The sequence below is a fragment of the Harmonia axyridis genome, chromosome 3 (genome assembly GCF_914767665.1).
Source record: "Harmonia axyridis chromosome 3, icHarAxyr1.1, whole genome shotgun sequence".
NCBI classification, from domain to species: Eukaryota; Metazoa; Arthropoda; class Insecta; order Coleoptera; family Coccinellidae; genus Harmonia; species Harmonia axyridis.
This window is the reverse complement of record NC_059503.1, coordinates 15,504,499-15,527,468: the sequence shown is the minus strand read 5'-3', so window position 1 is coordinate 15,527,468 and position 22,970 is coordinate 15,504,499. Positions and strand designations below refer to the sequence as shown.

Below are 22,970 nucleotides of genomic sequence, written 5' to 3'. Positions count from 1 at the left end.
TCCATTTCCTTTCTCAAAAATGAATCAGCAATATAATCACCTTTTTGACTATCAAGCTCAATACAGTTCATTTCTTCAGAAAATCCTAAACATGGAGAATCATAAGGTTGAAACTCTTGGGGTTGTTAAAACAAGTTTGTCTTTTCTATGAGGGTATGTATGAAATTATTCGTATACACGATTCTATCAGACATAAATGGCGACATCAATTAATTAATGTTTTTATTCAGTTCTAGGTTAACAAAGAACTAATAAAGAAAAAGTTTGAGGTCTAGTGTACGCTGTGGCTGTTGACCCTGAGGTACTCTAGTTAAGTTATCAGTGGCAAGTTAAATAGAGCTAGAGGCTCTAGATAAATGTGAAGATATGAATATATGTCTGTTGAAATATCCAGGTTGAATACACAAAAAAAAATTATTTTATTGGTATTTTACAAGAATACTGATATGTTTTCGAATCAAATATAATAATACTTGATCAGGTTACTATATGAGATTCAACTTGAATGATTCATTCTATATCACGAATAAGCACTTATCAAAATCAACCGAAAGGTTTTTGAATAATTTGATAGCCTACTACTTAAAAACGAAGCATAGTTTCGAAAAAAGGAAGCCATAAACCATTTGAAATCGATCTCATATGTCAGTGGTTCAATCATGCATTGGCAAATTCAATTACCTGTAATCTCTCCTGTTACAAAAATCCCAAGCTGATGGTTGACAAAGAACAACTCTATCCAGAGGCTCTTGCAGAACTGATCCCGACCAGAAGTCCAAAGGTAAGGGCGTCATATTCATAGAAACGAAGAAATCTTCGGCCAATCTGAAGATATCGAGTGGACCATATCCCTAGAAATAAAGATGTAGAAATTAAAAGAGGAATTGATACCATAAATAATAATAATCATATTGATTATTGAATAGTTAAATCGTTGAAAAAAGAATCCTAACACTCAGAAACATCGAGCTTTTCTTTTTACTGACTGAGAACTCAGTTCTTCAACTAGATTCACATTTCCAAGGAGAATAAATCGATTTCCATCTTGTATTATACCAGGGAAATAAGTGTTGAATTTTGAAGGCGAGATATTCTATAACTTCAGAGATATGTTTTTCTTCTACGTTAAGTCTATATTCTCAATTTGAACTGATATCCATAAGAACGCCTATGAGAAGATATATCATATTCTCACTCATATCAAGACAAATATTAAATCTCTCAGTGCTGAAGTTTAATAAAACTTCATGTAGGTATACTTGGAAAGATTCATCGAAGTTTTCTTTTCTTTGCATTTTTTTGTGAATTTATCGAATGAACTTTAATATCCGATAACCGATTCTGCAAATTATCGAAAAAAATATTGTTTCATTCTTCTGGAGGAACCAGGAATTCAGTTTGTTTATTTTGTTAATACAGGGAAATTTTTTGGAGCACTCATTCATCGAATAAAGCCTTATCATTTCGTCATTATATATCTCAACAGATTTCAACCCATTACCATATCGAACAATTTCAGGTGTTGTACCATCAAGGCCCTCGCATCCACCATAAGATTCAATTAAATTAAATAATTTCAATTCAAAAAATTTAGGTTCAACTTCTAATTGCTATTTCTTCTCGGTAGTGATATGTATCAAAATATAAATGTAATGAAAGGAAAATTTGTTATCCAACCACATTAACGCAGTTTGTCTTTTCTTTTGAATACAAATATCTGAGAAGAACTTGCAAAATTTGAAGTTGCAAATTAGTCTTTGAAATTGGACGTTTTCATTCCATTTTGTCGAAATTGATTTGGTAACTGAAATAATATAACAGTATGCAATACCATGCAAATTCACAGTTTTTCAAACACAAAAGTCAAAATATCAAAGCAGGAGAATATTTTGACATCCAATTGTTGACGTTAAATGTATGCTAAAACTAGTAAAAAATCCAAATTTTGACAAAAATGCTGGAAAATATTTCATGACGTCATTTCATTGGTAAGACCTACTATGGGATAATTGGTTTTCTTAGAAAAGATGACCTAGCAAGCATTTACCTGTTTTATCATTTCTGGCGTTACATCCAGAAACTTTTGTCCAGGGTATGGCTCTGTGATATCCATAATATTCACCCAAGATTGAGCCCACATGTTTCCAAGAATATGAGCTGGAAGTGGGGCTTGTCGACTGATCTTTTCAGGACCATAGTACTCCCTCAAACGTCTCCTCACATATGTATGAAGTTGCTCATACAATGGTTTCACTTCTTGCCAAACATCCTCTAGTTCTTGATGAAGATTGGGTGACTCAAATGGAAAATTCCAATAATCTGCAGTATCACTGAAATCTGTGAATAGGTTTGTTTACAATAAAATATGAAACATCCAGAGATTTTGGATTAATTAAAAAAGCAAAGGAGTGAAAAAATTTCTTTTCATCTAATCATTAGAGATTATAAATGTTTTCAAAGAAAAGTATTCGGTATGTGAGTACTGTGAAACGTTATCCTAGAGGAACTGTACACAGTATTTTCAAAAGATACGTCTGAATAATTGACAATTCCCATTTGAATAAAATTCGATTCAGAACGAAAGAACAGAATTATTATTGAAAAGGGAATATTATCGTTTAGCTCAATGAAAGTTAACATTTGGCTCATTCAACTCGACAGACTTATTATCTTCGAATATAACATCTGTTTAATGGAAGAGAAATGGAGAACAATACTTTTACTTCAGATATGGATTTTGACATAATCGTAAAATGAGATATAAACAGCGATTCTGTTTGTAGTTTAATGTTAGAGAGGTCTCCTAAATAAATTAGTTGAACAACAATAGGTCATCAAATATCGAATTATTTTCCATATATTGATTAGTAGAGCCTTAGGCAGCCTCAATAGATATCAGTTAATTCATTGGAAATTTTCTGTATTCAGAAAATATTTTTTAATCAATGTTTAATGTTCCTCTTCCTCTTGAAATTTTGTTGACCCATTTTTAACGTAATATTATCGAAACTCTGCATTACTAACCAAATACTTCAAACTCTATCCTTTACAAAATACTTTAAATGATAAAAACTAGAGTTCCTTCCTCCTATTCTGCCATTTGGAAAACAATTACTGCAGTTTTTATAGTTATTGGAGGATATGGAACTAATGAATGAATAACTAAAATGTTGTTGCACTACTGTAGGATCTCGATTTAAATTGAAGGTATATAATATAATTGGAAAACGTACCGTGGATGATCCGCTTAAGACTTCATTCCAAGTTTCCAAATACTTGCTCGGTGTTTGTAAGGAAAGGAAATGTCGCATATTTCAACTTCCTGGATAGGTTGCACGAATTGCAAATGCAATGAATTCAAATCGAAACTAACATTCCAATTCAATGTTGACAGTGCTGAAGAATACTATATGGTAATACTTTCGAGATCGCTGTGAATTAGATTTCGACACTTGACATTGCTGATGAGTTGTTACATTATGTGGAGTCAATTTTGATCTTAGACCGAGAAACCCTTGCAGATGCCTACCGGAGTTGTAGGCGAATCGTTAAGTGAAAAACCGACTAGAATACGGCTATAAAAGCCCAGAGTTGACAACTGTTGGGGCATTACTTCCATAAGAGGATGTAAATAAGATTTCAACTTCTATGAAATACTGAGAAGACAGAAAATGTAGATATATTGTATTGGGGAAAAGTAATTTCGTGTTTTCGCTTTATTTCAATGCTTAATGAAGGGTTTTACAATCATTCGAATTCAGTCAAATATGCGATATTCTGTTCGATAACTTATTGCTTACGAGAATCGAACTTTATTATAACCCTCTTGTACAAGCCCATGTACATATTGACAAAAAACAATTTTCACAGCAACTAAGCGTGTTGGTCATAAAATAGGTGGTAGTCACTTGGTCCGGACTATAGGGTGAATGCATAAGAATTTCCCATCCGAGCTCCCAGAGCTTCTGTGCGTCATCAAAGTTATTTGTGACCTGGAGTTGTTTTGAGTCTCTCATAGAAGTCACAAGTCTCTGTTGAAGCGAATTTTTCACCAGCAAAATTGTTCGCCATGGACAGGAACACATGGTAATCACTTGGTGCCAGGTCCGGACTATAAGGTGGATGCAAAAGAAGCTCCCAACCAAACTCCCGGAACTTCTGGCGAGTCACTATAGAACTCGTTGTCCTGATAGAACACAATTCCACTTCTATTGGCTATCTTGCCGCTTCTGGGTGATTGCGTCCTTCCAATGGTCTAACTGATGGTGATGACAGTACAATTTTGGTGTAGGGGACCAGCTCATAGTTGATAATTGCTTGCAAATCGCACCGAACATACAGCAAAACCTTCCTGGCCGACAATCCTAGCTTGGCCACGACCGTTTTCGCTTGACGTTGTCGTAAATGATTCACTCTTCATCACCAGTTACCAACCGCTTCAAAAATGGATCGATTTTGTTGCGATTTAGCAGTAATTCGCAGATGGAAATTCAGTCCATGAGGTTTGTTTGCGTTAACTCGTGTGGTACTCATACATCGAGCTTCTTCTTGAGACCAGCAAATGGTTCCAAGCGGTTTTTTGTGCAATCTTTAGCTCTTAGGTGATCGAAACAGTGCTTACATGTCGGTCGGACTCGACAATGTCTATGATTTTATCGATATTTTCGACAATTGGCCTTCAAGTGCGTGGTGCATCTTTGACATGGAAATTACCGGAACAGAAGCGACAAAACCAAAATTGAGGGTGATTGGCTTTTACAGTATCTGGATCCTACAGACGATTTACATTTTCAGCTGCCCAGCTTGCATTTTTGCCTTTATCGAAGAAAAACTGTAACATATAGCGCATTTTCTCTTAGCTATAGTGTCCATCTTTGACGCGCGCTCAAACTAAAATGGGTCAACTGATACAAAACTGTAAAAAAAGTTTGTAGTACGAAATCTCATATTTCCAACTCTATCTAGTGGAACCCGATCGGACTTATGCAACCCGAGATACAGATAACAAAAACCAACTATTGAAAAAATAACGGATTTCTTTTTACTACAACTTATATTATAATAACCCTTAGGTGATCAATAGAAGAGCTTCTAACATTTCTACCATCTCTATAACTCTTACTTCAGTTAGACGATATTCAAGAAAAAAAATAGAAAATAGCTTACTATTCAATTTAGCAGCTTCGTTGGAAATCTGGACCATTTGTTCGTAGGTGTCCTTGACCAGTTGACCTGTATTCCGTCTCCATTCAGTCCACACATGTTGCAGCTCATCCCAATTTCGGCTTTTGGCCATGATGGTCACCAGGTCCGGCTGAAGCCGCAGACCGCAACGGAAGGGCTCGTTGTAGGCACAAATGTTTGCGCTATTGTACACAGATAGCATATCGTTTATGAGCCGATTGTACTGGAAATTATAATTTTCATTAGTTATTATTTCGACTATCGTCGAATTAATTTGTTTCTGTGGTCTGTTTGTATTCGTGCTGACGCTAGTTCAATCTGGAGAAACCTGTGCTTGTATTGCGGGAAATCATGTGTCAATTATTAATTATCGTAATCAGAAATTTCATCTTTGAATATAGAACTGTTTTTATCGAATATTTTGATTCGTTGATTAAAGTGAGCAAACTAAGTTCGTACTGTTTTTTTTTATGAAAATGTTTACAAATGATTCATTCAAGGTATTGCCCATTGTTGTCTACAACTTTTTCCCATCATTCTGGTAGACCTCTAACACTGTTACGTTAAAAGTGTTCAACTTTTGAGGCTATCCACGAATCAAGCCATTTTTTGATGTCTTTATATGAATGAAACTGTTGATCAACCAGACTATGTGTCATCGACCAAAATAAGTAATAATCTAGAGTCTAGAACTGAAGTCGATACCGTTCTCCAGTGATGGTTTAACTCGTTTCTAACAGCTCATGATAAATAGCACCGACCTGGTCCCACCAAAAACACATGATTTTCGTATGATTTCTTTCTTTTGTGTAATTGTGTTGCTGTAATAGATCCATTTTTCACCACCAGTCACGATGCCATAAAGAAAACCCTTCCTTTTTGGAGTATGAAGCTGAGGTTGTTCACAGGCGAAAAAACAACATATTCAACGTCCCTTGGTTTCAATTCATAAAGAACCCAATTCCCTGTTTTTGAATAATTTCCAACGCATGGTGTCTCTTGGAAATGTTTTGGCGAGTAACTCTAAATGCTGAAGAAAAATGTTTTATTTCAGCGTATCGGAGGTTTTCATTTTTTCAGTATTTTATTTTTAAACGTCGCCAGGCAGATAGCTAGAATTCAAAAATTTCTGAAGAGCGTCACCTTACAGAACTCTGGTGAAGCAGAACACCAAAGCAACAGGTGGATATCTAAAAAAGTCTAAAACAAAATCAAATCAGTACACACACCAGGTATTCTAACCCTTTTTAATCAACACTTACTGCTGAAGCCATCTACTCGTATTAAAAAACAGCGGGAACTTAGTTGCGCACTCAAAATTGAGGTAAAAATCGACCTACCTATTACTATTTGACTTCACTCATATATGGTAGAAACTTACCCTGTCTAATTTTTCTGGTGGAAGTGCTGCTGGTCCAACAATAGAGTAGTACTTGAGTTGCCGATATAAAATAGGGTCTGGAACACCTTCTAAATTGTCCATGTGATTTATCAAATCCCACAAACCATGTTGAAATTCCGAGTAATATTGTTGAGCTTTCAACTGAAAGAAGAAAGAAACATTGAATGGCTGCAACTTTCACTACAATAAAATTTATTTATGGTGTATGAATTGCTGCAGTTATTTTAGGTTCCTACATTGGCTCATATGGAAAATGAAGTTAGTCATTCTTATTTCATGAGTCCAAATCGTTGAGGAAACGAAATATACGGAATTATGTAAAATACTGGTTTTCTTCAACCAATATCAATCTCTCTTGAAGATACGTATATACTATTATATAAACTAAATGCAGCGCACAAATTGAATCATAATACCAACTTTAAATTCGAACAAAATCTAGTGGCTAACTTCTATGACATTACACTTCTGTGCAAAATGCACAGACTTGAATTTGACTACAATACAGTAAGTCGAGCTACTAGGTCGAGCATAAGATGCTTAAAAACATTTTTAGACATCTTAGTCGAGCATACATAAAACTCGAACTGTATTTGTGTTTTATGATTATCGAAGGAAAAAATTAAATAGTAGAATTTGAACGTACATTGATATAATAACAATAATATTTAAAATATATTGAGTAACCATAAATTATATTTCCTGAACAAGGCTGAATTCTTCTTATAAACAATTAAATTAAATCTCGTTAAGATTTTATTCAATTTATAGTAGGAAAACCGATAATTCACATCGATAATCATTACACCACCCATATAAAAAATTCAAATGATGCACTGAATAGTGTGAATTATGCAATAAACAATAAAAAAACTGATTCGAATGATCTAATGATACCACACCCCAGCACGGAGATGGATAATTGCAACTTGAAAATTTGCATTGAAAATCATAGTTATTGTTTTTCCGATGCGTACAATACAGAAATGGATTAGTTCTTATGAATACTATAGTGAATGGATACCTTATAAAGTAATTACTAATTATTTTCTAGCATCCTCAAGTATTTATCTACATAACAATCATTCCTGAATTTAATTGTAAACATTCTAAAATTAGATAGATGTAACATACTTGAAACATTTTTCGTTATCATAAGAAATCTCTTAGAACTGATAGTCACAACTATTACTTCGAATAGGTATTGTATTCGGGGATTAAGCTCTTGATTGCAGAGAAATACGTGAAATAATAAGAGAATAAAACAATATTTCCAATTCCAGTGGAAAATTATATAATTCCAAATCATTTTTATGAAAAAATAAAGGACTTAATACGGTACTTGATAAAACGCAAAATAAACAATTCCAGGAAAATTATTTTTCAAGGGTACATGCCAATCATTCAAAGGAAGCGCTAAAGTCTAATTGAATTTACCGTTCCATATTATTCTGCAAATGAATATGCAATTATGTAATCAATAATATGTTTACTTTTTCTCTGAAGTAGGTATCTATGAAATATTAAAAGATGTATTCAATCCATAATGAATATATTGATGACGTTGATTTATGCAGGGATGCAGAATAGTCCTAGAAATTGAATGCAACAAACACAGTATAGTATTCTTTCAGTTTGAATAAACTGTTTAAATAAGGGGCTCTGACTAAAAATGAAAAAGTGAACTGATAAGAATTACTCGAATATGGAAGTATATGAAGACAAACATATTTAAGTCTTCACCTATAATTGATGAAGATAATATATTTATTATCTCCAGATGAATAAAGAAATATATCTTTCAAACTATTCGAATACTTAATTAAACATTCGAAATAGGTAGATTTCTCCATCTATAGATGAATAAAGAAATATATCTTTTAAACTATTCGAACACTTAATGAAACATTCGGAATAAATAGAAGGCTAAATAACTTCACAATATCAAAACTGAATAAGAAATAATAAAAAGAAACACACGTATTACCAGCGATCAATTACATGAGTAAAATAATTTTCCCATCAGACGTAATTTACTTGCCGATTATTCACATAATACATTATGGAAAAAGAAAATAGAAAATAATGCATTGACTCAGTGGGAAAAGTTAAATTTATGCAAAAGATGCAATTTGAGATAGAGAGCAATTATTTCAATGACCTTGCATCTCAAAATACTAATAGAGTTTACGGTATTTGATCCAGTGACTAATATAAATAATAGATGTGAGCAACAAACAAAATTGCTCTCGTGAAAAATATACACATCCGGTTTATCATTATTACATATTATAGAAAAATGACATTTTTGTTATTTCATTATATGAATTTCTATACTTCCTAGTTCATTACAAAATGGAATAAACCACCCTATTTTATATAATGACCTGAAAGATTCGAACAACCTAATATTGAACGAACAAATGCTTTGAAATGTATTGTATATGGATACGTTCACTTCATATCAACTGGTTCCAAAAATTCACAAATTTGAATAAGCTTTGATAATCTAAATATTAAAATTGTTACAAATGGTGCAATTAATAATCATGTAATTTTTCCACGATATTCTGAATATGAAAGTCAAAATTTCTTGGTCTACGAAATGGCATGAAAATATAAATGACGTGATATCGAAAGAGAAAAGTTTCAAGTCTATAGCACATTCCGTTCGAAAGTTATCGTCAGTAGCCGTCCATAAGGACGAAGAGAATTGATATTAACCTCGAATTCATCATCAGTCAGTCCAATAGAATCATCTCGGTCCAAAGGACCCCGCACGTTTTATATGGGAAATGGCTTTCCTTGAATTTTGCTGAATTTTTGATATATTGTAGTTCTTGATGAACTGATCAGAAGTGTCCATAGCCACAAAGCTCAAAAATGGACAGTTTTCGAGATATGGAGCTTTGAAAATGCATTTTTTGCAATTTTCGGGGTTTTTGCTCATCAAAAGGGGAGCTCCCATTTCTGGTTGGAATGGAATTTGGATGTTCGGCGGCCAGAACCCGATTGAGAAATGATCTTCCTTGGTTATATTAGGCACCGCCATCGATAATTTCCTATACACTGCTCCACATTGGCTATGAAATGAGATACAAAATCCAAGATCTTCCATACATCTTTTCATGCCACAAGATGACGCCAGAATAATTCACATGACTGAGAAACGACATATTGTGAGATTTTTTTAAGAGAGACCATAATAACTGAATCCTCATATATCTGATGTCCAATAATATCAAATATGTTAGCCAAAATGTTCATAACCAGGCACCGCGAGCTGTAATGGGGGAAAATGGGAAAATCATAATCATATATCCTCAGGGATCACAATTGTGATCACTATTAATGTCAGTTACATATGATATGTGATTTGTTTCTCACAAATCTCGATAATCTGACAATGGGGTGCCAAGACATTTTCCTCAGAATGTCTCGAAATTGATGATAGCATCTCACAGACAAACGAATCCGTGAAAATGTCTGCAGTTTTGATACAATATAGTACTATCCGGGTAGAATATAGAAGTCCAAGTGTTGGAAGCTAACTATGAATGGAACTTCCGAAATTAACCCACGAATTCTTGAAAATACAATTTTTTTTTATGAACTTTTTGAACTTCACACATATGAATGAATACTATCTAATAATATGATTGAAGGCAAAATGAATGAGTAAATCAATCAAAAACAATATAAAAATGAGAGTAACATTCATAATAATAATAACAATAATGATAATAAACAAAGAACAATTTGAAATTATATTAGCCTGGTTATGAACATTTTGGCTAACATATTTGATATTATTGGACATCAGATATATGAGGATTCAGTAATAATGGTCTCTCTTAAAAAAATCTCACAATATGTCGTTTCTCGGTCATATGAATTATTCTGGCGTTATCTTGTGGCATGAAAAGATGTATGGAAGATCTTGGATTTTGTATCTCATTTCATACCCAATGTGGAGCAGTGTATAAAAAATTATCGATGGCGGTGCCTAATATAACCAAGGAAGATCATTTCTCAGTCGGGTTCTGGCCGCCGAACATCCAAATTCCATCCCTACCAGAAATGAGAGCTCCCCGATTGATGAGCAAAAACCCCGAAAATTGCAAAAAATCCATTTTCAAAGCTCCATATCTCGAAATTTTTGAGCTTTGTAGTTATGGACACTTCTGATCAGTTTATCAAGAACTACAACATATCAAAAATTCAACCAAATTCACGGAAAGCCATTTCCCATATAAAACGTGCGGAGTCCTTTCAAAAATTTCAGAACAACCGAGGAGAAATTCTAATAATAAATTTTCATCTAATCGTCAAGTGATTATTAGGTGACTGGTGACAAATAAATTCTAAGCCCGCATTTTCGATATTGAATATATTTTTGAATGATGAAATATGTAATGTCAATGTCAATAACATCGTTATAATTAACAATGAACGTAAATTTCAAAATAGACTAACGATGACAAGTCATCCCGACAAAACTATGGTATATACCACCTGCTCTACTTTGATAAAGAAAGATAATAAAAGTCGACGTCCTAAATGTCGATTATCGGGAGGCTTTCCAATGTGTAGTTGCGTAATTGAACAGAATGTTTAATTTACATAGAATTGCAATTTCCATTGCAAAACTGGTGTCGCTGAGTTTTGTAGAGTAATAAATTAAAGTGGAGCCCATTTCTGAGCGGTTACATGTAAGAAAGTAGTTTTCGAAACAAGTAGGATGAAAAGGCTTTTGCTCACTTGTTCATCTGTTAGCAAATGAGTGCAAAGGTTGTTGAAAATTGAAGAAGGTCTTTGATGTAAACTCTTAGGCCTTTCCTTGGAAAGTTCTTCTTGTTCTTTTGGTGCCTATCCCTTCTGGATGTTGGCTAACATGATGGCGACACGGACCTCATCAATTTCTGCCCGAAATAGCCCTGTGGTTGTTGAGTTGAACCAAACTCTCAAATTCTTCAACCACGATATTCTTCGTCGTCCAATGCTTCTCTTTCCCTGAATTTTTTCCTATAGTATCAGTTGTAGAAGTCGATACCTCTCCGGATTTCTCATAACGTGACCCAGGTATTCAAGTTTTCGTCTTTTTACTTGGTACAAGATCTCCTTCTCTTTGTTGAATCTGCGGAGAACTTCTGCATTCGTGATGTGGTCAACCCATGAGATCTTCAGAATACGACGGTACAACCACATCTCAAACACCCCTAATTTCTTGCAGGACGCTTCTGTTAATGTCCATGCTTCGACACCATACAAAAGCACCGGAAGGACATAGCAACTCAGTAGCCTTATTTTGGTCTTCATAGCTAAGGTACTCGTAAAAAGCTTTTTCATTTTGAAAAAGGCACATCGGGCTTTCTCGATTCTACATTTCACCTCAATGGAGTGATCCCAATCTTCATTAACGTTCGTTCCTAAGTAGGTAAAGCTGGTGACTCTTTGTACAAACATGTTGTGGATCTTCAATTGAGCGGTTAGTTCTTTATTCTTTGAGATGATCATGAATTTCGTCTTTTTCACATTCAGATGTAGTCCATACTTTTCACTCACATTTACTATCCTATCCATCAACCTCTGCAACCCATGTATATCATTCGCCATAATAACGGTGTCGTCTGCATATCTAATGTTGTTAATAATTTCTCCATTCACAACAATGCCTTGAAAAGTTACAGGCTTCAAAAAATTCGTTGACGTTGCTGAGGAGTTGAAGAATTGGCATGACCCTCTGAAACTGTTTCTCATCGGAAGCAATATTGTCCTGAGTTCATTATATATTATATTTTACCACGCCATTTACCATTACAATATTTCCTGCCCCTTCTTCGAAGAAAGATTAAACACCAAACAGAGGCGTTTCGACGGAATTGCTATGTTTGCTTCCTCTCTTATGTCAACTATCGATCTTCCATAACATATTCATTATGACAGCCAAAATGACGCGTTTTATTGATACACCCTGTAAGTCGATAGATATATTGGGTATTCCTGTATATGAATGAATTATATTTCATCGTCCCGAATAGGTATATCTTGTGAATTCTAAGTATATTCCGAATGAGATCAAGTGAAGGTCACACATCAAAAACAATCCTCTATGATGGGAATGAATATGGAACTTTTTCTGCAGAAAAAGTGTTACCTGCAATTTTTAACACACCCATAAGATTGATTCAATGTCTTTGAAGAATATCACATCCTTGAATGAAACTCGATCTCATTAGATGATTCAATTCCACTTTTTTCAAGCGAACGATCATTACACCTTTAATTGACCATTGCATGCCCAAATGATATCATTATTCACGTTAAAAAACAAAATTGAATGCCCTGAGGGTATATAGTAGTAATAGATTTGTTTTTATTGAAGATGTGGGGTTTTCTCAAGACCTCAAAAACCACAGATTGCTTTCAGATTGTTGTCTATGATATGTTTTCAGTCTAATTGTCACAGGTTCAATATCATTAAAAGGCAGATGCAAACATGTTCGAGACTTATATGTTCAAAATACTGTCATTAATTCAGGAGCATTTGAAAGTTCCTTTATAGCTATACATATATAAATGGGATGCAATTAATTAAAATCACATCTCATATACAGAGTGCTTCACCGCGATGGCCTATTAGATATTTATGGAGAACTAATCATAATTTTGTGCTGATTTGCATACTGGGGTTTGAAACAATAATCTTCCTCTCTATAATATTTTATATCTACAACTTCAATTTGTACCGGAAACAGGCTACTACTTTCATATTTCAGAAGGCACACCCAGTATATTATTGTATGATTAGATAGCTTATTTGATGAATATTTCAGCAATATGCCATACCTTGAGTATAAACTCAACGATTCATGAGTTAATGAGATTCTTATGAAAAAATCTTCAATAAACTACCTGAAAAGATCAAATATTGTAATAATTATAGAGAATTCAAAAAATGTTTAATGAGTTTTATTTATGAAGAATTTAATTATGATAAATTAGTGGATTACATTTGTATTGTTTTCAATAGCCGAGTGCTAAATAAAGTTTATTATTTGTTATTTATTTTATTTAAATGCTTGCGACGAGAGCTCACTTTTTTTTTAATATTCTGCAGAAATAGTTTTTCGAAAACAGCTTTTTCTGTTTCGATTCTGTGAATATGTAGTATTATAAGGCTGTTTGCGGTTTGGACCAAAAATGTACAAGGTGTGAGAAGATCATGAACTTGGATAACTCAAATTCATCAAAACTCAAGATTTTCAAATTAGAGCCTATATTTTTTTATTCTTTCAGTCAATTCTACGTATAAAAATAGGGGGAGTTACTTCAGCAAACCCTATAAATGAAAACTCTTAGAGTAATCGAGGAAACACTCTGTACATCTTTAGTCTGAACAGCAAACAATCTTATAATCCAACTTATTGAGAGAATCGAAAATGAAAAAGGTTTTTTCGAAAAAAATGTTTTCTTGAAAAACATAAAAAACGCCGCAACCATTTTTTTCGTAAGAATCCCACCAACTCATGATCCGTTGAGTTTATAGCCAAGGTATAGCATATTGCTGAAATCGTCAGCATTAAGCTATCTAATCATGTAATAATATACTGGGTGTACCATTTGAAATAAGAAATAAGTTGTCTGTTTCCGGTATAACTGGAAGTTATAGTACATACTTTATTAGTGGCAAAAATTATTTAATCTTAACTTGCATTGAAATTTGTAAATATCATAGCAGACCCCTAGCATTCTTTGACCTCTCTTGCCCACCATTGGAAACATCAAAGATAGACAATATTTGGCTTTACACTCTCTGTTTTTATAGAGACAGAAAATCCTCATGTTGCTCTGAAATATCATTAGTGAAAACGTCTATCATAGGCATCTGTATTACTTCTTTTTTGACTAATTTGGCTACTTCGTATTACTCTTACATCTTCGATCAAATTGATGATATTAGTGCTTCATGACATGACCTTTATGATGTCACTGAGAAGCTTGTTCATCCCAAAAATTGACCACCTTACATTCTAATAAGCAATGAATATTGTGATAATCTTCACACAAATTTTCAGATCAAAGCCTTTCCATAAAATTTTCTAGAAACATTTCCATCTCGACTGTTAGTCTGTTACTCTGTTTGTAACCTCTAAATTAAGTTCATTCGGTGCAAAAATTAATGGAAATTACACATGGTCATTCCCATGGTGTTGCTCAATAGAAGGATCTCGCTATTGTTGGGCCCTGCTAGAATATACATACATTAATGGCTTTAGCCGAATGTCCCCTTTTCACGTAAGCATGTTCGTTGATTGCACAATGCAATCAGGGTTTTCTCAACTACCGTCCATTTGGCTTCTTCCTAAATTCCAATGTCATTGCCAGAGTTTTCTCATTGTTTGAATCGTTCAAACGAACTCATTGTTTTTATAACATGTGGAGCTCGGATATATGAAATAAATAAGTGAATTAGGGGGCAAGGTTCCATGTAGCACTTCAATTATCATGGTGAATGAGGTTGAGGTTGTAGAATTATGAGTTATAAACATTAGAAGTCGAGATATACACTGCTTTTTGTTGTATTGGGATTTTTTCTTAATTTTTATGACGCATTAGTTTAAAATAGTATCTAATTAAAATGATCAACATTCTTAGAACCGATATTTTTTGAACGCTCATCAACTAAACGCTTCATCAATTTGTCGCGAGGTCTTTACTTTTGAATTTCAATACAAGATTGATCTCTTCCTGAATTCTGATTATTTCAGAACTACTATCGAAATGGATCTCAAGATTGATGCAGTATTTTGTGTAGATCACGAAAGTACCAGACGAAAACCATTTCAAGCTTCGTGCAAAATTTTGCGCTAATAGTATAACCAGAACTTAAAAAAATTCAAAAAGAATATCAAAAATCAAAAACCTTACATTTCAGTAAAACTAGATTCGACCGAATTCAAAATATGCGATCTTGTAAAAAATTATAATTCAATTTTTCGTGCAGAATTTCAAGCTGACTATATCAGAAAAACTATAGAAAATAGATCATAGAAACTTCAAGAAGATTACTAGAGAATCAGCACCTAATATTTCGGTGATTAGAGATTCAATCCAGTCAAGATTTTTCGTGAATATACAGAATTTCGTGAGGACAGCATAAAAAATCCAAGAAGAATATGAATTAACCAAAACCTTGATTTTAAGCTCAATAGATCCGACCGAGTTGAAAATTTTGCTTGTACAGCTGATTACCTATACAGGGCGTCCCCCCCCAGAACTCAGAAACGAATAATTTTCGAAGATTTGAAAGAAAGGTCATCTTTTGTTTCGAGGAGGATGAGTTTGTTGCGAAAATCCTCATGAAGGTGGCATCAACCCCCAACATTTTTTGAATAGGTAAGAGATGTCGAATGTTATTTATGTTCTGTACACAACCCAGTTAAAATTTTCAAAACCTGTTCATTATTCACAAAATAATGTAATATTGAACTAACCGCCAAAAGATTATGTTGAAGAGACAGTTGAACCGCCTAAACTTAAGAATCTAAGGGTTTTGAAGAATCCAAAAATAATTTTTAAGTTCAATGTAAAAATGTAAAAGAAGGATTTGAAAGTGGACTATATATGGATGTTGGTGGTGGGCATATCGAATAATAGATATCTACGTTAGTTCTTTAAATACTTTGTTTACATTTTTTCTAGATGTTCCCAATCATTACTTACAAATCTAGTGTATTTAAATGTATTGGGTTTTTGTTTCAGTTACTGTTCAATATCAAATTGCTTAAAGAAATTACTGAATTTTCTCCGTTTCTGAATTCTGGGGGAGGGGAGTCAAAATTTTTTTGGGACACCGTGGATGTATAAAATAGACCATAAAGCTACAAAATGTTATGTGTATATCTCAACCAGAACCATGGAAAATTTAAGAAGAGCATCGAAAAACGGAAATTGTAAAACATGAAATAGAATAGTTATTGAAAAACTTTTCCCATCTATTGGAACACTGATTGATGAACATCTCAAATATTCCAAACATCCAAAGTGGAGAAATTGTGTATTTTGGACAGTGCCTATTATTAACGTATACGTATAACCAATTATTGGAAGAATCTTCAGAGGTGAAGTAGGTGAACTAGAATACAATGCAAGTGAAAACATCAATGCAATATTATGGCCTTATTTCCCATTCACTTAAGTTCCCAAACACCGATAACTCACTTCCTATAGAGATAACATGGGAATCTAGTCATTCGTTCGTTATTTTTCTAGGAGGCTTCTCGTGAAAAAGCAGGAAATTGAATTAAATGGAACCTGTCTATCCGTCTCACACCACCTAGAGTTTTTCTCAGAAATAGGGAGATAATTGTATAGAATGTACTTAGTACAAAATGCTGTTGCTTCAGTGAATTGACCAAAAATAAAATTTTTCAACCTTATTTAACTTAACAGAAAATAAGGAAATATTGTGAATTTATATTGAATAAAAGTTTATGTCTACTACCAGTGGCGTACGATAAGGACTAGATTGGATCTTCCTGAAACCTACGCCACTGGAAGCTATAGGGTCAATATTATTCTTCCCGATATTGTCCTCGATTTTTTTTACTGATGCTGATATGGATACAAAATTTTGCACGAAGCTTAGAATTATTTTTCCTTCTATACACTGAAAATTTTAACTCAGTCGGCCCTAATGTCACTGAAATATTATTGTTTTTCGATATTATTTTTGAATTTCCTATGGTTCTGCCTATTCTTCTATTTTCTATGGTTCTAAAGAAATGATCAGCTCGAAATTGTGGATGGAGCTTGAAATTGTTATTCCATACAAACACCGAAACTCTCAACCCCGTCAGTTTTTTAACTACAAAATAATTCAAGTTTCAATATATATAGTATAGTATAGAGATGTCTGAAAATTTTGCTGAAGAAATTTATTCATTTTTATTGAAAATTAAAACACACCTACTTTTGCAAATTAGGTATGAAACAGATAATGAATTGAAATGTAGAACTGAATAAAAACAACATAAAATTACAAATTATAACAAAATAAGAAACAGAACTATCAGAGATACGAATGAAATCTAGTTACTTTAGATATCTAGTTATTTTTTTTTTCATTACTTATCAGCTTCAATAATTTTATCAATTGAGTGTAACTCGAGTGAACTATTAAGTAACATATAAGGTATATCCTTACTTTTTGGCATCTTAGATACTTTTGGAGGTTATATAAAATGCTCCTTCACGAATTTTCTGAATAAATAGCTAACTACTTCAAAGCAACTAAGTTGCTATAAAATAACTAATATGTATACTGTTTCCGACAGCTCTGACAAGAAAAATAAATACTTACAGCCTCCAATTGAGTGACTTCATTGACATTCGTTTCGAAATTCCATTGGGCAGCAACATTCGCTGTACATTGTTGGGACGCCTGCAGATCCAACGCTTGTAACAACCCCCTAATATCACCCCTATACGGTGACATATTCCTGAACCGATCATCAGGATTGTTTGGATCAAACCCGTCTCTCCTTCCTTCAGAAATATCATTCCTTGGTCCATTAGGATCCAAAGGTCTTGGCGTCGAATACCCTGGTTGATCCGGGTATCCCAAATTGTAGTTAAAATTTGGATTATCTCGGTTATATACATCGCGATTGTCATAGCCTTCCTGGGGTTTCCTTGGAGCAAAATCGTACTGAGTATTGTAGGGGTAGTTTCTATTCACGTCGTTCTTAGGGTAAGGAGTCCCATAGCCGGGGGTTGAGCTGGGGTAAGGGGGTAAGTTTAGCTGAGGTTCAGGATCAGCGAACACGTTCGCGAGGCATAAGACGACAAGCACTTTTCGAATATTGCCAACATCGCACATCGTTCCAATAATTTTTTTTAGAAGTTGAATGCAGATCAGTCGGTCTGAAACTAGATGTTCCTGCTGGGAGAATCTCCGTATATTATCCGTGGGAATTTTCTGGGTACCTAGGTTGGTGGGAGGATTCGGCTTTACCTTGTCCGGTGTTTTTGCTTTCACGCACCGAACAATTGTCTCTATTCAAATTGAGTTAATGAAGAATACACACTTCTCGGTTTCATTACATTATGTCACAAAGAAACGAACGCATGTCGGTAGCTTTTTCACGGTTATCAGGTGAGACATGTAGCTACGCTTGGGGGCGATAGTTATTGCCTATGAGGTTTGGGTCAGTGGCGGAGTGAGGAGCTTTGAAATTTAGAATTTTCCCAAAAATTGGCGTTGAAATTAGCTGATTAAATCTGTAAAAATCTCAGTAGAATACAATTATTACTCGATTGAGCCGCAAAGTCGTGAAAATAAAGAATTACGTAATGGGTATACTTTCAACATTTATCAATTTTTTGAAACAATTTTTTTGAGGAAACAGAAAACAATATTTCAATTTTTCTCAATTTGATATATCATCATAATGTTCCGCTAGCAAATTAAAGAATTTCAAATTCGTTCATTTAATAACAAATCGATTTTCTTATTGAAATTTATAAATTGCTCTTGTCATGAATAGGTATTCTGTGGCTCAGAGGATTATCAGATCAGAAAAACTTTTTTCTGAGAAAAAGCAAGTTAGCTGAATTTTGAGTAACTCGCTTCATCAATTCGAAATATCGAAATTTCACAAACTACTTTTTTTTTATCTCTCAATGAAACAATCGTCACAAAATTTCACATAAACATTTGTTCAACTATTTTTAAAATATTGAGGCTATATCTGCGGTATATCTTTGAAAACCTGGTAGAGATTTTTATAAACGAACTTAACTGAGATATTTGGGACCTGGACCTTCCCTGAGAATTTCAAGCCTCTAGAACATTCTGTTCGAGAGTTATCGTGTAGACGGCGGTCGGATGAACGTACATAATTGATTTTGACCTCAATTTCTTCCACAGGTCGAACCAGGAATATATTTTATTTATTCTTATTCATTGAGGGCCCCCTCTTTTGGAATAAAATATTTTCGGACTTTGATCATAGCAAAGCCACAAATGTTTTATTAAAAAAGTGTACCAAACTAAGTACTGAGAAAAAATTGAAAAATTTTACGAACGACTTTTTTAATTACAGAGTGAAATATGAGCTAAGCGAGTTTCATTTTGAAAAATGTTCGACTTACCTCGTATCTATCAATAATTTTTATTAAAAACCTGTCTATATAAGTATGGGTAATTGGGTAAGCAATATTTGCAGCTGAAAAGCATTCAAGATATTTTCCTACGAGATGTGCCATTTTTCATATTTGACACGATGTATTTTGAAAACTAGCCATAGGACCCATAGACTTTCTTGTTCAGGAGGTCATATTCTTCAAAATACGAAAAATTAATCAAAATTTACCGATAATAATTATTCCATTAGGCTATTGCATGGTCCTTTCGTTTAGAGATTTTTGTATTGTAAAATGTTGGTTGGCAAAACTGTTTCTGTATCACAAATTTGCAAGGTAATAGATATATCCGTGTCAGGAAGTTCCGAGTAATATTTTGTACAGTCTCAGAGTAATAAACATAGATAGAGGGAGCATATGTCATTTTCAGTAAGCAAATTTTGTCCCCAACATGAAGTATCAAATTTGACATGAAGCGAGCGGAAATGAAGACATATCATTGATACGATATTTCACTCAATTCTCGAGTTCTCCACAAAGACCGCACTTTTTATGCCCTATTGTGAATCAACGTTTCATATTAACGCAATATATAAAGAAATAAATACCTCAAGATATCAGAAATTCAGAAAACAAAGCGCGCCAAACGACGTTAAACAACCGATAACACTAGAGAGCAAAAGTTGCCAAACCTTGGATTTCAGCAGGTAGATAAAGAAAATAATAATATAATAAATATTCTGCTTATTTTAAATTCGAAAATTAGAAAAATATAGATTCCAAATATTCAAATTGGTTTATTTGATCGGGAATCACTCATATAAAAATATTTCATTCAATATAATGTACATTCATAACGATATAGTGAAATTGTGGATTTGAAAATATATCACAATCCGACAACGTAATTTAACCATGTTGGGGACATGTAAAAATTCTATCTATGTTTATGACTCTATGTATATAGTACACGCCAGTGTGCTGTCAACTGATCTGCTGTTTTTTGTGATCAACTTTGTTCCTGTTTAAAAAATTGATGCGTTCATCGAGTGTACGTTCAATTAACAATTACTCATTCAATAATAAAAACGAAATGATATGCAATAATGATGTAAACACTGGTTGGTCACCGCATGATCATTTGCTCCTATTTAATTGAATTGATGTCCTCACAATAACAAATATGACGAGCTTTATAATTCTCATTTTCCCGGAAAATGTGTGAACCAAAACTTTCAATATAATGCTGAAGGCTTTCACGACTGAATTGTTCTACATAATTGAAAAATTCTAGGCTTTGTAGCCGTGATCTAGTCCTGGTTTCATCTGATGTTCCGCTTACTACTACGGTAAGAATCTGAATGTCGACTGTGTCCGCATGCGCACACTCAATGGAGCTATATATTTATCCCCTTCACTTCTGATAGCTTTGGTATTTGTACGAGATAACTCTTCTTACTTCTTGTGTATAAAGTCTTTTTTTCATAAAAACGAGGTTTTCCTTCAAGGAAAATATAGTTGAGGAGCACTGAGTTGCCATGCTTGTGCTTTCATCAGGGGTTCCCGGATACAACTCCGCAATCCTCTGAGAGTACCATAAAAATTGATCAAACTAACTTGAATGCAAAATGTACTTTTCTTAAAACTTGATTATATAATGGCATACATCAGAAAAGGAAAAATCCCAAGTTCCAGAAGTATTTTCATTGTTTTCTTGAAAAATGTTTCAAGGAGTCGTGAACGATATTGTGATAAAAATATAAAAACATAATTTTATGTTTCAATTACATGTCACAGGCTAGGAGAATTTCAAATTCATGATCCTGAAACTAAATCAATTATATTGAAGCAGAAATTTACATGCGAAATTTGAACGAGTGCGCAAAAGATCCTTATACTTTATGCCACACCTGAATGCATTTCTCTTTGTTTTATCCCAGTTATTTTGTGATTTGATACAACGCCACTGATGTCTCTTCCATATATCAGACTTGAAAAGATTCTATTCTGCTAATCAGCAATTTTCTTCCCCATTTGCAATTCCTTCAGATCTCATTTCAGAAAACATAATAAAAATTCATTTGGGAGCAGTCAAATACTCCTTCTAAAAGTAGGTACTTGAAATAGAAACAATATACATTCTGGACTTAATAAATCGAAATTACCCACCAATGTCATTGCACTCCCAAATTTTCAGTGAAACCGAGTATTTAGAATCAAATTATATCAAAAAACAAGGCCGAATATCAGCGTTCAATAATCCTATGTTACCTTCTATATTTGATGACATTTATCATGTAATTTTCCCTTCGGCAAATTTATTCTGTGGGAAAACAAACATGGAATAAAAGAATTAATGTTTTTAACAGATCCCAAATAATAGCGATCTTCTGGAGACTTTTATCAAGAACAAATTGCGGAACTCTCTGTTAAAAGCAATTAGGTACTTCGAAGAATTCACATCAATTCAATTAATGGTGCGTCATCTTGAAAATTATAAAAATTTAATTTTCAATTTTATGAATGAAAATTGTTAATTTGATCGACTTCTGAATATATTCTTAACTGATATACTACAGCTGTAAAAACAGGTTTGAAAATCAAACAGTCATCGAATTACGTATTTCACAATCTGCAATCCGAAAAATTCTTCTTTGGGACAAATATAAATAATTTAACAACTACTCGAGGTATTGAATTAAATGAAGAGAAGAAAACAATTATTCGAATTGTAATATTATTCGTTGTTTCGCCATATGTATAGTCGTTGTGTTCATTGTTTAGGTTAAGGCTCTGTGAAGGTGAGAATTAGAATAATTGGTTTTTTAATTTTATTATTTTTCAAGATCATGTCGCCATGAAAAAAAATATACATAAAAGTTTTTAATATGTACAAATTATTTGGGAATCATCAGTTTATATGACAAACTGTAAAGCCTAGTAACTTTTGAATTGAATATTTCAACTTAGATTATCCATCTCAGAGTCATCAATTATGGCTTGTTTTTTTTTATGTGATGTCATTCCTTAGTGCAAGCTGCAACAGAAAAATGCAATGTTTCAATATCTATTCTTGACAATTCTCGCATTACCCGCCGTCACAAAATAATTATTATTGGCACAAAAAAGTAGTTAAAAAAATTCTGTCACTGAGTAGATTTAAATATATATATATATTTCATGATTAAATACAAAAAGGACATTTTTTTTTCTGAAATCGTTCAAAAATGCTTAC

The 22,970-nt window shown here is 33.4% G+C and overlaps 1 protein-coding gene across 1 annotated transcript in view; it reads right to left on the bottom strand.

Annotated features, from left to right (window-relative positions):
• Positions 1-22,970, bottom strand: part of LOC123677205 (angiotensin-converting enzyme-like) — a 40,702-nt gene that overhangs the window by 6,306 nt on the left and 11,426 nt on the right. Inside the window, exons 12-18 of the mRNA XM_045613775.1 lie at positions 22,759-22,772; positions 19,745-19,751; positions 17,952-18,646; positions 6,566-6,727; positions 5,167-5,407; positions 2,048-2,337; positions 682-851 (exon numbers count right to left, since the gene is read on the bottom strand). Coding sequence (XP_045469731.1) covers positions 682-851; positions 2,048-2,337; positions 5,167-5,407; positions 6,566-6,727; positions 17,952-18,646; positions 19,745-19,751; positions 22,759-22,772 — 1,579 coding nt within the window. The remainder of the gene's footprint in view (positions 1-681; positions 852-2,047; positions 2,338-5,166; positions 5,408-6,565; positions 6,728-17,951; positions 18,647-19,744; positions 19,752-22,758; positions 22,773-22,970) is intronic.